General features: G+C 32.8%; 1 protein-coding gene across 1 annotated transcript; it reads right to left on the bottom strand.

Annotated features, from left to right (window-relative positions):
* Nucleotides 1–5,444: 5,444 nt before the first annotated feature.
* Nucleotides 5,445–11,571, bottom strand: LOC105337391 (DCN1-like protein 3). The gene is made up of 2 exons (XM_011442099.4): nt 11,387–11,571; nt 5,445–8,621 (listed from the first exon to the last, which is right to left on the bottom strand). The coding sequence occupies exon 2, from the start codon at nt 8,584–8,586 to the stop codon at nt 7,708–7,710; it is 879 nt and encodes a 292-aa protein (XP_011440401.1). The 5' UTR covers nt 8,587–8,621; nt 11,387–11,571; the 3' UTR covers nt 5,445–7,707.
* Between the last annotated feature and the right edge of the window lie 6,680 nt (nt 11,572–18,251).

Genomic DNA, 18,251 nt, shown 5'->3' with positions numbered 1-18,251 from the left:
AAAAGTAGGACAAAGGTGCATTGATGTGCATTTGGACTCGCTGGGAGTTCTTGCACAACAGGAAAATTTACCTGAATTTCATTTCCGATGATGCAATCTTCAATTTGCTGAAAGTTTAAACTTTTCAAACTTGAAATATGATTCTGATGTAGTTTTTGGTGTAAATACAAGTTTTCTTGGTTAAAGTATGGCATTTGTACATAGCACGCATGCGCGTTTTGCCTTAGTGTTGGTCTAAATATGGAATTTCTCTCCCAACGACGGAATTTGTCGATTTGATACCCAGTTATGTAATTCTGTTCGTTGCTTAAGATTTTAATGATCTAAATCATTTTAAACTAGAAAAACATTTTGATAAGGACAAGGTATGGCACGGAATTCTTCAGTAATTTTTTTTTTTTAAATGTCCCTACCCAATTTTTTTTTTTTATGAAATACAAATATTCATAATTCACGAGTCTAAATGATACGAGCATCGCTGGTGGTACAGCATGCATGTAATTAATATACAATATACCTTTCCCCTACGTTGCCCATATCAACGGAAAGGTGTCTTATCTTCACCACAGAATGCTGGAAATGTTGTTTTGTCAGAATTAGAGACACAAATACGTAACTATATATATGACAAATTTCTTTTACATATCTATTAAGTACATCGACAACCGTGTAAATTACTCGCAATCAAGATAAACATGGCGTTTTCAGATATTGATAATCTAGTTTCCAATTTTTCATTTTATTTTCTGAACATTAATTCCTTGAGCGCACGTCTCATTTCAGTTGGATCCACATTTAATTTAGCTTGTTAGGATTTTTTGATAGGAGTGCTGAGAATTAGAAGATTTATTACGACTAACCGATATTCCAAATATCACAATTGAAAAAATACAGTTCAAATTATTAGTTAATAATCAGATACGTTTTTTTTTATAAAAAAAAAGAAAAAAATGTCATTACTAATACAATAATATGTATGCAAATCTTAGATTGCTATTTTTTTTTTTATTCTTTCTGTCCCTCTTCTATGTATAATATGATTAATGTTAAAAACTAGCAACAATCTAACCTTATCATATCTATTTATAAATGTATATTGTCAATTATATCCTCCGATTTGTTTCGAAAAACATGTGTGCATACACATAAGAATCTGTTACATAACAATCGTGTTAAAAATCTTGCCTTACTTATAATATAGAAAGTGATAATCTATTACACAATCGCAGCTATTCGGGAAACCGAGCTCTACCGGAAAGGCCCGAGATATTGCGATTAATCTATTTCCAGACACGAAAAAGCTTATCACGTGTAACCTGGTCATGTCAGAGAAAACGACCTTAAAACACTAAACGTCGACATAAGAAAATCCCTGGACGTCATTCATTAAATCGTCTAGACAGCGCGTTATATGGGGTGATTACGTTTAATGAGATCACGTGTGCGCCATAAAGCGTCATGCGACTTGGTTTATAAATACCAGAAAATACCCAAATGCGGATCCTATATTTTTCCGCAAGAAGGGGGTGGAGGGGTGGGGTGCTGCAAAGGAGTATCGTGATTGCCGCAGAGGCGGGGGAGATTGGGAGGGGGGGGGTCTCTGAATTTTCTTCCCCGGCCCCCTTCTAGATTCGCGCATGAGACTTGCATGCATTAAAAGAATCCTTTATTCAACAACATCTACTTATTAAATTTTTTCTCCAAGATTTTTTGTCTACATATTGAAACATAGGTTATTTCTTTACAGGAAATATCAAAACACCAAAACAATCTTTCTTCGTTTTTTTTTCATATAAATTTACTGTAAAACACAGGGTTAAAACATCACATAAAATAATAATCATGATGCATTACCATTACAATATAATGATTGTACGAACAAAACAGAATGACAACTTCTCTCTCTCTTGATAAGTGCACTACAAACATATAATGACTAGAAGTATTATGAAAATCTTAAATCATATATAACAAGCATAAAATTTCTGTGGGTTGTTCATTTTTTACAACAAAATAAAACGCCCCAAAAACCTTCTTGTGTTTGAAAAGGCATAAATTCATCATCATTAACAAAATATTTTTAACTTCTAATCTATTTTTAAAAATGGTGAAAAAAAATAGGCATTGTCAAGTTGAATAATTCTTTTTAAAAATATTGTCCTTGAAAACTCACCATAAGATAATTGAAAAAAAAAATCACTTTTTCTATCTACATGCACATGTATGTATTTTTATTTCAATATCAAATTTTTTCTCTCGTTTATTTATGGCTTACATGAATGATCATCACTTTTCCATATTGCACAACTAGATGGCATCGTTCTAATACAATTATACCTCCAAGAATAATACTCTATTAAAACAAAAAAGCCTAATAATTAATGTATATTAATTGTTACACAGAAATGTTAATTATCACAACGTTGAGAAAAAAAAAAATAATTCACAGAAATATTAAATTCATCCAATAGCAAGCAAACATATATCACAAAGGTTGGTCCAGAATATAATACAATTGTAACAAACAATTCTGTAAGCTGCGCGACAAAATGCAAGTTTAAAACCGTGAGATTGCCGTGATGAAGATACATATATAGCACACATACTTTAAACTGATAGACGAATACAGGTAGCAGGTTGAAGCAAAAAATAAGCAATAAAAGCAATAGCTAATCTACTTCATTCAAAATGTTTTTTCATGTCCGATATACATTTTCTGTCCAATATATATTTTGTTTATAAATGTACACTGTTTGCACCTAGATAATTGTGTACCTAATTTGCTAAATGAACTTAAGTTCACATTATGAAAATATTTTATTTTTTGACAAAATTAACCAATTTATTTTCCCTGTAAGTTTGTTTTCTTCAAATTGTATTATGCTTACTTTGTATCAATCAAAAACTATTCATACTTTTACATCTCAACATTATAACCTTACACTCAAGCTTACAAGAATGAAATGTAAAAAAAAAAAAACCAAAAAAAAAAACCCTCCTCTATAAATATATAAATGTAAACCTGTTCACACTCATTAATCAATGACCAAAGATACTACTTTATAAATACATTTCTTACATTCCTAACACTTTGAAAGACTGAACATTAAAATTGACATTTTTTATTTAAATACAATGTACCATCATCACTCAATAACCGACATATTCTTCTTTTGTTGTCTTATTGTATTAAAACATAAACTAGCAAGCGCTCTCTTTGATAATCTTCTTCTCATGCAAGTACAAAATAAATAACTTTCAAACACACGGATCAATACTATGCATGTTATAAAGATCTCTGTTTCTCTTAGCACAAAACAAAATGAATGGCCCATAAATGACGATTTTTGCAATTACACAGCTAGTACATGAATTTTGGCCACAAAAAAAAAATCTGAAGGAAAAGATGACGAAAACTGATAAGTTTTCTGAGACTTAAGGCATTGCTGAAAAACAAAAAAAGGGTCAGGTTTTCGATCAATTTTTTTTCTAAAGGTTAGATGTTCCGCCAAAACAAAACGAGAGAGAAGGAGAGAAAAGTATGGCAGACAATTGCGCATGACATGTTTTGGTGTGTGGCTAAATTACTTTGATGTCAAGAAGATTTATTCATTTCCCAGTAGTGTTCAGTCAATGTATATTAATATTATCAGAGGTTATTACTACGGCAACTTTCTTATAACATGACAATATCTCTTAAAACCATGGAAAAGAAAAAAAACAAACCAAATCCAGAAGAAAATCAATTTCTGCTTGGAGGTGACAAGCTTTTGAGGAGAGTTGGATTACCATAATAGTATCCAGTCATTTTGGACAGTAAAAAAAACCAAACAAACAAAAAACAAATTAGTCAAATCGTTTTCATGTTTTTTCTAGACAGAATAAGTTCATCAAATCTTTTGAAGTTGATCATAGATTTTTAAAGTGAGAAGTTTTTCAAAAATAGATTTATAGATTTAAGGCCATCTTTAAAATATTTTGTGTTCCTCCAACCAACTCAAGGAAGATTACCCCACTAATGAACTTATTGAGCATTTTAATTCATGATCTAATCACATTTTTTTTTTTTTTGTAGAACTTTAAAATAATTTTTTCCAACCAAAATATTCAAAGTTAAAACCAGAAATCAGATAATGGCAAACAAACAATTTTTCAAAGGTGGCCTGATAATGGATGGGATAGTATTGACCTCCTTTGCAAAACCTTTGGATCAATAGTATTGGCTTTCTGGTGAATGATCAAAAGTTTTTATGTCCCTTATGAGAAAACGTTATAGAGATTGCTTCTATTTCTGGACTACTTGACCTACGATAAACTCTACAAACTTAAAAATAGTTTGGTAGGAGAGAGATTTGGAGGTCTCTATAACTATTATACAAGCTTAACACATCCAAGTAGAAATGGTTGAATGATGGGTTTGTCACTCCGATCTTTAATTTATTGTTGTTGGGTTTTTTTCACTTTCATTGCATGCTCTTTTAAAAGACAAATGACCAATAATGTGAATGCCTACAAGAGCTAAACTTAGTACATATGTACCAAAACAGGAGAGAAAAAATTGTCATTAAAGACCTTATACATAAATATGTATAACAGTTACTTAATCTTCCTTGTAATTTGTTAATTGTTATTTTGCTAATCTACATGTACATGAATATTCAGCGAGAATGAATTTCGACTTGTATTTTTCTCCGACTAGAATTGGTTTTTTGTTTTTTTGGACGGACATTGATGGAATCAGTAAGAATAAAATTCAACAATCAAATATACTACATACTCTTTTCAGATAGCAGTATAGTCTCAACTCCTTAAATCTGAAGTTTATATAATTGTAATAAATCACTACATGAAAATAAAAGAACTAATTTTTCTATCTTTTTATGATTTTGAGACAATGCTTTATTGATAGATGTAGATCTTATGTATTACTATCTCCTATTTATTCTATCTATATCATAACCTTTCATTATTTCAAGCTTAAGGTTGTAAAATAATGACATCACATCAAAATTTGGAACATGCAGTTTACATGTACCTCCACACCCCCCCCCCCCCCCCCAACTTCCCTTTCAACCCCTATGCAAGTCAACTAACAATTTTTTTGGACAGCAATATATACATGTACATGCTAGTCTGGTTTGTACAAGAAATGTTTCTTTATATACTCGAAGTGCATGTGCAAATGCAAAAAGCTCTGCAATTCCTTTGTATGAAGGGCAATAACTCCCATTTCAAAATCTAAAAGCATTAAAAATAATACATACACCTGCAGTATAGTGAGTATACTCATTCAAAAAAGGACGAGGAAAATTAATACTTCATTTATGATCCTGATTAATAACATAACATAATAATTTCTTAGTAAGCCTGCATGATAAGCCCTTAATTGACACCGCTCGCTAGATCTTGTGTCTGTGGATTTTAGATTGCATTTTCCCCCCCCCCCCCCCAATTTCCTTATAAAATTTCTCAAAATACCGAGGGAAAACCAGAAACCCTACATGTGCATGAACAAAAAATCTACAACAAATACATGCATGTGCTTGTACAATGAGCAAACATCCTTGGTTATGTAATGTGACAATTCCCCTTTGAATGTCATTAACTATTTGTATCCTTCCTTTTTTTCTGAAAATACATGTAACCCAGCCTCTTAAAAAAACCCTTGGAGTAATTCTAAAAATAACTGTTACAATTTACCCAGAACATGTACATCAGATACCATCCCTATATATGTAACAGTGTTTTTAACATGTGGAAAATTTTGAAACAATGTCCTCCAAGTTATCTTAAACCAGCATCTTCCCGAAGCACATTTTATTTCCTTCTTCAAAGAGTTGAGACAAGTTTGTACAAAGCCCTAGAGGAAAGAGAAATTGTTTGCAATTGCAATAGAGCACTATCAATACCTCCATTTAGGAATCTTATACTATTAATCCCGGCAAAAGCATTTTCTCAGCTTTCCATTTTCCTAAGACCTTTATCAAAGAATGCACAAAAAACAAAACAATTTAACCTTGAACATCAACATCCAAAACATAATTTACCATTGCATTGATTTTTCCCCCCAGATTCATAACTTGTTTTTAAAAAGAAAAAATAATCCCAATCCATACACAGACAATGATTTTTTTTTTCTTTTAATAAATCTGTTAAACTTCCCACATAACTGGAAACTAGGTGATGTTTGTTTCATGAAAACCTGTTTAAAAATTTCTGTGATCTAGGGCCCTAGTTAAAGCTGTCTACTCTCCATTACTTCAGTTCTTTGAATCCACAAATCAATAACAATGTTCAGAGTCAATCACAAAGAGCTGGCACAGTTACATCATAGTGGTGGTGCAATTCACTCCAAAACTTGTGCACTGAAAAAAGTCTGACAACTACATGTATCTTTTTGGTCATAAACTGGGAAGGGGGGGGGTCAAGGCAACAAACGAAGATTTAGATTTAGGGGGACAAGGGGGGGGGGGGGGGAGAGAGAGAGAGACAGGGTTGTCTCTGAGACCCGGGAGACGGGGAATTCCCCCGCCTATAATGCTTTAATTACCTAGCTTTCATTGCATTTCAACACAATGTATAAGTAAGACCCCCAGACCCCCCTTCTACTTTTTTGTTTCTTCCTTCTACTTCAATTTTTAGAGACAACACTGGAGAGAGAAAAAGCAGAATCATAACATATTGGAAGGGGAGTCCAATTCAAATAGATTAAGCACAGGAGGAGATGCAACGTATGGATGTACAAAGTGCATAAAGTTAACAATGTAATCAACTACAGTAACCACGGTAACTGACAAAATATGTGTGTGATGATAAAAATGAAATTACATGTACAGTATACATCCAAATAACTGTTGCATACAAATGAAAAATGAAACTCATATTTCTTCGCACTTCTTAATCAAAATCTATTTCAAATGTTTTCCGAAAAAAATAAATAATGCAGAGAGAGAGAGAGACAGAGAGAGAGAGAGAGAGAGAGAGAGAGAGAGTTATGATAAGACACAATGAGATTCAATGAGGTTAAAAACTCAGTTGTTAAATTCTCAAATAAGAATATGGCTTTTTTTCTCCCTGCTTGTTGTTTTGTCAAAATGGCAGTGAAATCATTTTTTGACTATATGAACAAACAAAAAGGCATCATGTTCCAAAAGTATTGTCTATACATATATATCAAACCTCATGGCCAGACTGAATGCAAAAGATAGGCATGTATATAAATCTATACAAAATGGCTACCTTCAACATATTTCAACTGAATTATCAACACACTGTTCAGTGTTGATGCTTCATTTATCTTGAGTGAAATTTTGATTTCACATCCAGAAACAATGGAGTTTAAGCTCCTGCTCAAATGAAAGATAATAGCAAATGTGAACAATAATCTTGAACGGTGAATGCCACTCATGTTTTCTACACATTCAAGGTATTCAATAACCAAAAAAAAAATCAATTCTTTTGTTTCTCTCTGAGAAAAATGACACAAACACTAAAAGTGTCTGCCCTTGCAAATGTTTGTGTTTAGGCTTACTGAACAAACAGAGCAATATCTGTACGTACTATGGTACTACATTTACTAACTAACTAATCTAAAAATCTAGATTGTATAGGTGTTCATTTCATGAACAAACAATGAAATAAAAAAAAAAAAAACAGATGAAAAAAAAGTATTTGGGACAAAGGGACCATACTTCTTTGTTTGTGAACTTACATCATTTTCACATTTTGATTCTGCCTATCATTTTCATACTCTACAAAATCATCAAACAAGCTAGGCCAAGCCTCCGTATCATCATATGCACTTAGGTCATTGGAAACCTGTTCTGTAAAATTGAGATACATATCCCAGGTGTCCCTTGGTATTCCTCGGATGCTCGGATGATCCTCCAGAAACTCGAGCCATCGACTGAGAAGTTTTGGTTCGTTCTGAGAGAACACAAGTTTCCAGAGACTGAGGGCCATATCAATCGGTAAAGTCCTCTGTCCTGTCTCAACGTCCAGACCAAACTTGTACGTCCATCGATAAAGATCCTTGAAGGTCTGTTTGTTTTGCACTTCGGTTAACAACTCTGTGAATTTGGATTGAATTCCTTTGATGGAATCAACCTTAAGGGATTTACAACCATGTAGAAATTCCTCCCGCGTAAATCTGCACATCATTTCGGCTTGGAATTTCCACGCTAGCACCAGAACAATAAAATCGTCAGGATTCACCTCCAGATCACAACAGAATTTTTCGACACCTTCCGCCAAGATTGCATCATCGTCTGCGTCTTTGTATTGTTCAAACAAAGCATGCACTTTTGATTCTGAAAAATCACGGGAAATGAAAGATAAACGTTTGCTTTCTCCATTTAAGCTGGGCTTCTTAATTGGAGGCAGTTTCGGATAAGGTGTAAAGATTTTTCGGTCTGATGCGACCGGCACTGAGCGAGACGAGGTCATCATTGGTACACTGGTGCTGGTGGACTCGGATTCTTTGCTGATGGATCGCGCTGTTCCCCTGGCTCTGTAATCCGAGGGATTGTGGTACCTTGAACCGGATGTCGGTCCTTTTGCCTCACAGCAAGATTGACACTTGCCCATTGGAGCAACCGAAGTCAGCGCTAAATCTCAGAGACCTTCAAATTAAAAAAAATAAAATAAAATATACATTTCTTTACTGAGTACAGATTGACACTTGCCCATTTGAATTTTGAGCAGAAGAAGTCTGTGTTTAGTAGCAAAGACCCAGAATTATGAAAAAGAAAAAAATAAATTCCATTTTATTAATGAGTACACAGTGTACAACATATTTGTTCATGCAGAGATTAAGACTCTTAGCTTCCATTTAATACCACCGTAACTTTTAGCTGAGCCACGCACCTTTTGTTCCAATTACATCATTTAAACGTCTGCTTAGATTAAAAGAACTTTGTAAAGTTTATTTATACCACACAAGTTCTCCAGACCGGGCAGTGATCAATTGTGTTTTTAATTAATAAACTAAATGCCCTCACATATGGTAATTAACAGCATTTTCTTCTTCATATGCCTATGATTCATCTGCAGATCTTGTCACGGCCATTTACAAACTAATATCATCTGTTTTAAAATAGCTCAATGATTATTTACACTTATCTTTTTCATACATGGACATCGGGGTCACCCCTTTGTTATACCAAAGTATCATAGTTGAGGATCTTTGTTTAATTGTTTTATTTATATTATGAAGTAATGTTTAAAACTTTGTGCCATATTGCACATGCTATTTCTCTCAGCAGTTTTTTGTTTTTGTCCAAACATCTAAAACCTACAATCCTATATCTCCTCTATACAATCCCCAGAGCAAAAATATAGGTAAGTACCGTAACGTATATTTTTTACCGGGTAACCATAAAAAGGAAAACTTTCATACATGTCAGTAGATCTCATATAATTTACAAAGCAGCGAAATTGTCTACATATTGTATCATTTGAAAGCCCTTTTCCTTCCCTCACCTGATATTACAGTTATTAATAAAGCCTGCAGTTTTTTCTGAAACATCTATGTTCATAACATCAAAGCATAATGGAAAGGCAGATTTTTCATTGATTATTATCTATATTTATATTCAACACTGATATTATGAGGACATCAAGTTACAGGTGCTTTTGAGCAGGTGTTAAATGATCAACAGGAAAAAATATCTGCTTGATACCTAGGAGCTGACCTTCGATGATGAAATAAAAGTTTGAATTTACCAAATAACAGGGAAATGGGGTACGTGAACAACTAAACACGTTGGAAAAGGAAAAAAAGGTTTAATAGTATATATATGTATAAAATATTTTTTTTTTATAAAGTGGGATATGCTCATTATTATAGGTTGAGTTGGTATTACTGTTGTGGAAATTTTTATTTGAAGATTTACAGATATCAGCATGAGGACAATGGCTGCAAACTACCCATCGAACATCACAGACTCTGAAAGCTAATTTTTGGGTCTGTAAAATTTGGGTCCCCTGGTCCCCCACAATGAAGAGAAACTTCTTACATGTAAACTGAAGCAGCTGTCAAAAACATATGTCCCTTAAACAGGTGGGATGAAGTTTCTTTCCTTTTTGCTGTTATAATAGGAAAAACAAGTCTAATCAAACTTAAAACTCTCTCTTTGTTCATCTACTGTTACTGAGGATGAAAGGTCTTGTTTTAATTATTTTGATGAAATTCAGGAAAACAATATGTAACCGGGGGTGGGGGTTGTTATTTTTATTTTCAAAACATTATTTAAAAGAAATTACGCCCCTATGGTGTATACTGCTACATGCACATACAACACACATTCTACAATTTATGGGCTGGGAAGTCATCCATTTTTGTTGCAAAAAAACAATAAAAAAAAACAACCAACTACATGTATATATATTTAGAGAGAATATAATTATCCTTACTATATATCACAGTAATAACTGTGATGGCACTTTGTATTCACAAGAAATAGTTAGAATTCAGAAAGTATTTAACAAAGAAGGGTGGATTGTTGCAAATTAAAGGCTAAATTGAAGGGTTCTTTGAATTCTTGAATGGGGCAGATTTTCAATTAAATTGTGTGGTTACCACAGTGTAATTATAAATAAATTCAGCACTGACACTTGAAAGCTAGCGGGCCATGCCCCCTCCTAAATCACAAAGAACTTACGGTTATGTTCTTAATGACCCCCAATTTCCCCTTAAAGAGCAAATATAAACATTCACGTTTCTTGAAAACTTCAAGGCATGCATGCACCATGAATGCCATATAGTGTCCATGTTAAGCCATTATCCATTGAGTAAATAGGGAAGGGAAGGTGTAAGCCAATGACTGCCATCCTTTAATGATATATGGCACTCCTGGTGTGCACTTCTATATATTGATATAGTGTAATTCCCGACAAAACATGTTTGTTAACCATTTGATTTTGATAGAACAGCACAACATAGTATGGATGTTACATAAACACTCCTTCTAATATAGACCTCGATGCAGTAATTTAATGGAAACATACGTGGGAGAGGTTGCCCAGGTTATTGCTTCATATATAATTAATATAAACGTGACGATCAGCTGATGACACCTAAGAAACGTCGTTACCATTGTGTAGTGCTTGGAAGGTTTCAACACATTTCACAACAAGGGTTCACTCGTTTATCGGTCAATTCGATTTTTTCAATTTTAGCACTCAGCAATTCATTAAAAATATTAAACAAAGAAAACTCACAGAGTAAATATTCTACAATTATTGAGTCTGTAAATAACCGATCATTCATAACAGAAAAATCAATACACGGGCGATCAACCACAGCTGTTTTGACCCCCTGTAATCGTAATGGTATTGTCCAATCTTATAACAAATACTGTTATTAAGAAAAGTAGTAAAAGATCACCGTTCAAGAATTTCCTTTCTCGTCCAGAAAGGCATCCCTTGATGTCTGATGAGACCCCCTGCCACCAAGAAGATTCTAGTTTTCACTCAGCGACATCAGAATACCGTGTTGGAGTCTGTTGATCCATGTCGAAGGCGATTTATGGACGACTTCCTGTTAGTGCTTGTGACGTCATGAAAGAAGAGAAATAACTCTATGTAAATAACTCTATGAACTGATAAAAATCTATACGCTGTACATATTTCTAAATATATAATAGTGCTTTTTTAAAGAGTTGATGAACCTTTTATGAAAGATAAAACACTGTGTTGGATTATTATATTGATTTATGTGCCATTTTTGCTCCCGCTTTTAAAGATACCAAATGATGGACCATTGTCTAGAGAGTAAATAACTTTTTAAAATCATGTTTCTCGCCTAACAGGTGAGATATTTACCTTTTAAAAGTATTATCCAATAGGAAAATAATATTTCCCATCGGAAAAATCATTTTCGTATAGGAAATGTTAAAAATCCGGTAGGATTTTCTAAAAATCCCACAGGAATTATTTTTTTGATTGAAGAAAAGTATATAACTCCTACATAAATTGGATACAGAACAGTAGTTTTCATATTCATGATCATCTTCCCAAGTCAAGGGTTTCTGATCCGCTCTGCTCTAGAGCGGAGCAGATCAGAAACCCTTGACGTGGGAGGATGTTTTCAAATAGGAAATTAAGAATTTATATCGGGTTTTTAAAAATCACGTGTGATTTTTTTTTTCAGATCCTATCGGAATTTGAATTCCTGTAGGAAGCTCTTTTATTCATGTAGGAAATTCCAAATATCCTATAAGAAAATTGTTAACGTTTTTTCTGTGGGAGATCTATATTTTCCTGTGGGAATAATATCTCCCTGTTGAAATTTATTTTTTAAAGTAAAATATCTCACCTGACAGGTGTGATACTTAATTTTAAAAATATATATTGTGTGTTTAGGGTAAGCCGACCTCACCTACAAAAATTCCCCGATCCTACCATTTTTAGTGTCTGCTTTCATCTGATTGTGATTTTCATATTATTTTCATTTAAACCCTGTTTTTAAATACATGCATTACACAAGCAAATATTCTTCGGATTTTATGATTGTATTTATGACCTCGAGCAAAAAAAAAAAAAATAGATGAAAAAAAAAATCCTACCTACCTAACCTAATTTTTTCATCGGTGTTACCCTATATAAACACACAATTTTTTAGGCCTAGCAAGGGTTGTTATAAACCCTTTGGGAAATGGTCTATCATATGGCATATTTGAATTTATCCATACATGCAGTGTCTTACGACCCGGGTGCAAAACTGCCACATTAAACACTGGCATAATTGTCCGGCACAAAACTTAGTATCGATGCGGCCAACATTTTCTTACAGGTATTAATCAAATCAAATCTTATACTAGTATACATATATCATAAATCAAATTATTGTCTACATTCTTATATATGATTTGATATAAGAAAAATCCATCAATCAATTTATTAGATTAATATTTTACAATGGCGTATGAAAATATGAAATTATATGGCTCGGCTATCAAAAGGTAATTAATTATAACTGCTTTTAATTGTTAAATACTATATATTCATTTTACAATAGTTTAAAAAAAGAAGTTGTAAATCTGCGTTTATATATATATTTTTATTATGCAACTTAAGAATTATTACTCCAAAATGGGCTTACATTAAAGTAATAAAAGGTTTGTCGAATGTTTTTACTATTACAAATGCCATTCTGTACTGTATCTAGAGTTTACATATCTTCATCGACGTAAACAGTAATGACAATAGTAATGTCCCTTTTATAAAAATATACATACCCCTACCTTTAAAATATATGCAAATTGTAGGGGGCATATATTTTTATTATGAGAAAAATATATTACGTCAGGTGCCTGTGGCGCCATGCAGCATATTTTTCGGACTCAAAGTCAGCACATTCGAATATCATATACAAAAAAATATGCGAGACAAAGTAATTACTTGCCGTTATTTTGACGTTAACATTGGAGTATTGAAATATGTCTGAAAATACATTTTTTTTTTTTGTTAAAAACACAATTACCATACATTACACTTTTAATTTCTTGGTTTTCCAATTTTAATTGTCAGTGAGTCCATGACTATATACATGGACTCATTGACAATTAAACCAATCGACCACATATGGCAATAGTATAACATATGGTATTGATCAGGGACCTAGACACGACTTGACTTTAAAGTTATAAAATTTTGTTTATTTATTCATTTCCATTTTTTAATGTCTAGAATGCTTGTTTTGTGTATTTTTAATGCTTTGTCAAGATTTGAAAGTCAAATATCGAGCTACAAGCACGATATATGTACAGAGTTTAAAATCTTTGATTTGCTCAAAGCTGGAGTCCGGTTCTTGTTTACATATGTGTTGTATGAATTGTTGTAATGCAGTTGTAACGAAGAATTTTGCTTTGGGTTTAAGAATTGACCCGGGGGTCATTTTTTAACGCTGTATATCAAGAGCAAAGGTGGCGAATAAAGACCATATTTCGTTCAAAATTGACCAGCATCGTAGAATATCATGAAACCGGATCTAAATTCAACAGCAAATAAACACATATTAAATAATTGATATTTATATCTTTGATTTATTTAATAAAAAAAATACAGTTAATTCAGATCATTTTGTGTTTTAACATAAGAATAATTACACGAAATTCATGTATATATAATTATAAACAGTAAATTTTAATATTATATTTACATCCTCCCAATAAATTTACAGCAAAATTTACAATACCGTATAAACTATACAATATGACAGTAGACTATTGCTATTGAATATCTCTAAAAAGAAAAGTTTAAGAGCAATCATTTTTTTAAAGTTCATTTTCCCATAATTCGTAATTTTAGTACATGTGTATTTTGGAAACGCTAGTGGCTGTATATACTCATTCCAGTACAATGCTATAGTATACATGTCACTATTATATCCATCTTGAAAACTGTTATTTTTCCGTAGTTTATTTTGTTGTAAAAATGTGCTATTATGATAATATTGCATGTTACTATAAAAAATCAAAGTACCAAAGAACTGACGGGAGTTGATTTTATCGATGTTTATTTATTTGAAAATCAATGATATGTTATTTTGCATGACAACTACAGGTAGTTTCTAATCTGTATTTCAATTACGCACATTTTTATAATACGAATTTTCAGACTTTTTCGACACAAGAATATTGATAAAACCGTTTATGAATTTAAAGATAGAATAAATTCAAACTATGTATCAGTGATAGAAATATTTCTGGAAAATTTATGGATCCAAGCAATTGAACCCTCGTCTCGGTCAACCAAACGCTCGGCTGTCGCCGTTAATCTCCGACAAGCAAGAGAGACTCTCTGCTTGTCGGAGATTTACGGAGACAGCCGAGCGTCGAGTAGAACGAGACTATATTGGAATCTGGCGTAAGAATACTTACAACTACAAAAAATATCTAAATTGTTCGTACCATTTAAAATCCGACTATTTTCAAAGTATTTATAAATAAGTTTCCTTGAAAAACAATGCATTAGCATACATTATTTCAAATTTATCAATATTATTCTCAAGAACTAAGTCTTGTCAGCGGCGATGATTTGTGCTTTGGTCTAAACACTGTTTCACTTTCGGTTTGTCAGAGTAACTGCATAGGAGAGTTGATTAAAATCAACTCCCAAAAATCGTTTATTTACTAGGAATAAGAAGTTCCGCATGATGGAATATTTAACAACCTTATTGTTGTACAGGACAACGATACAATAATTTCAATTCAATTCAAATAATAGTTTTCTTCACACGAACTTGACGAAACCTTTTTTTAAATAAAAAAAAAATTATACAAATTGAAGCTCCTATTGCTTTAACATAGATTACTATGCGTAGGAATAGTATTGGGCGCAGTCCCTCACTGAAGATTTTTAGACTCTAGAAAATTGCTAGTCTAGTGCTTCAGAAATGTTCAATACACCCTTAACACACCTCTGAAAAAATGGTCGAAATGTTTAAAGACAGTTCCAAACCAGTTGAAGTTCGTTTTCAACAAGGTCATTTTTCAACGGGTAAAGGTAATCATAGATTAAAAAAAAATTCAATCTTGTTGAAAAATGACCCTGGGTATTTTCACGACTTTTTGTCTCAATTTTCAACATTGAAAAAGTATCCCCGGGTCAATATTGAACGTTGAAAATAATATGACTCACGGGCCAATTTTCAACCGGGTCAATTTTAATTCTTCGTTACGGTTACACCGGCATATTATGAGTAAAGGCTAAAAATTAAATCAAATGTTGCTTTCTTTTGTTTAAAATGATAGAATTATAATTTATGAACATATTGAATCAATTTATCTTGTTTGTCACGACGTGTCATTTTATCAAAGAAATAATAATTTCTTTACACTATTTGTACACAAATATAAAACTCGATCTTTGTTAACAAAGCAATGAATTATTACCTCTGTTTCTCGCTTGTAACTTGAATTCTAGCATTCATATTTTGTTCAGTCTTTCAAAATGTTCAAGTAAACCATTTTATAAAAAAAAACAACAATAAATATTAGAATAACAAATTTTGATATCAAATCGTATCCAGGTTCCTTTCACAAAAAAATGTATTTTCAGACATGTTTTAATTTTGTATTCAGTGTTTGAGGTCAGACTACTAGTAATTGTAACAGAAAAAAGTCTGCTGCTAGTAATATATATCTATATCCCTGGCGAAAACATTATTTAAGAAATAAACAGCAAGTTAAACAGTTCATCGGGATATGAACTTGGTTGGTCACGTGATCAAATCCTGTGAGGCATTGCCATTTGCAAATTTAAATACATGTATTCTGATTTATACATTGAACAAGACCTTGTTGTTCAGCATAGTGTGTGTACCTGCATGATATTTGAGTATGCTGACTGCGCCACAGGCACCTAGCCTGACGTTATGAATTTTTCTCGCAACAAAAAATATATACCCATACATAGTTTTTTTCAGACCGGTAGCTAAAGATTTGAAATTATACTACTATATGACTAGATTTACCAAATATATAGATAAACAGCATTGAAATGATATTGTTGAATATTGATTATTATTTTAAAATCTTTTATATTTTACAATATATTCATGTAAAAAATAAATAAAACAATATTTTTCAGCATCATCCCCAGACAGCATTAGGTCTATAGAGTTATTGGGTTTTGTACATTTTGTTTTGTACATTTAAGTAAGATATACAATCAAAGTATTTTATCTTTCTTCGGCATTGTAAGGACACCCAAAGAAAGCTATTCTATCTGTGATAATTGTGGTTTTCATTCTAAAAATGCGAATATATAAAATTTTGGCGAAGGTCATCGTTTAGACAATCCAGTTAATTTGGCATTTAGACTGCTGGCACTTTTCTTATTCTTATATATATTTTGACAATGGGTGATATATATTTTCCACGTTACATGTACATGTAAACTAATTTTTATGAAATTTTTGTGCCATTATATCATACGTGTAATAAATACTTCGTACATTGTATGGATAAAAGGGTCATTATTCTTGCGCGAATCCAGTTTTCAATTGGAAGGGGGGGGGGGGGGGGTGAAGGAAAAGTACATCATCGTGAAGCCTACGAAGGTGGAAGAGGATAATTTACATTGTGCGCGGTTTGTGATGATGGAGGTTTGTAAACAACTTGATAGATCAACATTTCGCCGCTCCAATTAACACTGATTGCCGTTAAAAAATCGTTTTAGTCTTAATTTAAAACAAAAATTATTTTTGGCTCCTGTGCCAACGCCCTTGAAGTACAATACATGTAGGCTTACAGATTAATTTTTTTTGAAAAAAAAATATCTACAGAAAAATTTCAATTAATTACGGATTAATTTCTAGTCAAAACTCTTGTATATATATAGTACTCTTTTTTTTATATATCATTCTGACATCATTATAGCTATGGGTGCTAGGCAAGTTCCTACAATTAGCGTATCGTACTGCTATTTCAATTCAAAATCACAGTTTCTATCATACGAAATCCATGGCCAATGGTCCTATAAGTTTAAATGTTATTAGATAGTGCACATCAATGAACATCTAATTTTGAACATCAATTGCAACCATTCAAAGAATTCCCAAAAATTGGTTTTGGCATTTCAAATAATTTTGCTTATGATACCAAACTCTCCAGTGGCGTCGGAAGCAAATTGAAAGTGGGGGGGGGGGGCCTAAACTAATCATCAGAAATCTTGACAAGAATTCCCAAAATAACGAAAATCTTAATCCGTAGGGTGGGGGGGGGGGGGGGCTATTATACCTATGACTATTCCTTAAGTCTATTTAGGAACAATTTTGTTTGTTGCGTGAAAAAGTGGGGGACTGAACCCTCACTGATACTATGTTCCTAGTGGTTAGGTCTAATTTTGGGAAAAAAAGTGTGTGTGTGTGTTGGGGGGGGGGGGGGGGCTAACCCCCCCCCCCCGGTTCCGACGCCTATGTTCTCCTATATGTCAATTTTGGCCAATGTTGGCCAATGCATAAGTTTTGAACGGGGGGGGGGGGGCTAGATAGATATAATCATAATTAATGGATCAATTAATCTGCATAGAAGCATTTTAAAAGTACTTTGTACTTTTAAATTTGTCAAATCGCGGTGAAATTAATTTAACCCCCTCCTTCCTCCACCACGGATTCTAGATTTTGACGATTGGCGAGATTTGGTTTTTATAATTTCTCTCCGTACCTATAAAATTATGGGTTCAAAGTTAAAACTTATTGTACTTGAATTTTTTTTTCATTTTTCAAGGGGGGATGCAATCCCCGT

This window comes from Magallana gigas, chromosome 7 (assembly GCF_963853765.1).
Source record: "Magallana gigas chromosome 7, xbMagGiga1.1, whole genome shotgun sequence".
In the NCBI taxonomy this organism is placed as follows: domain Eukaryota; kingdom Metazoa; phylum Mollusca; class Bivalvia; order Ostreida; family Ostreidae; genus Magallana; species Magallana gigas.
Note: the sequence above shows the minus strand (reverse complement) of the source record. Positions and strands in the feature narration are given on the sequence as shown.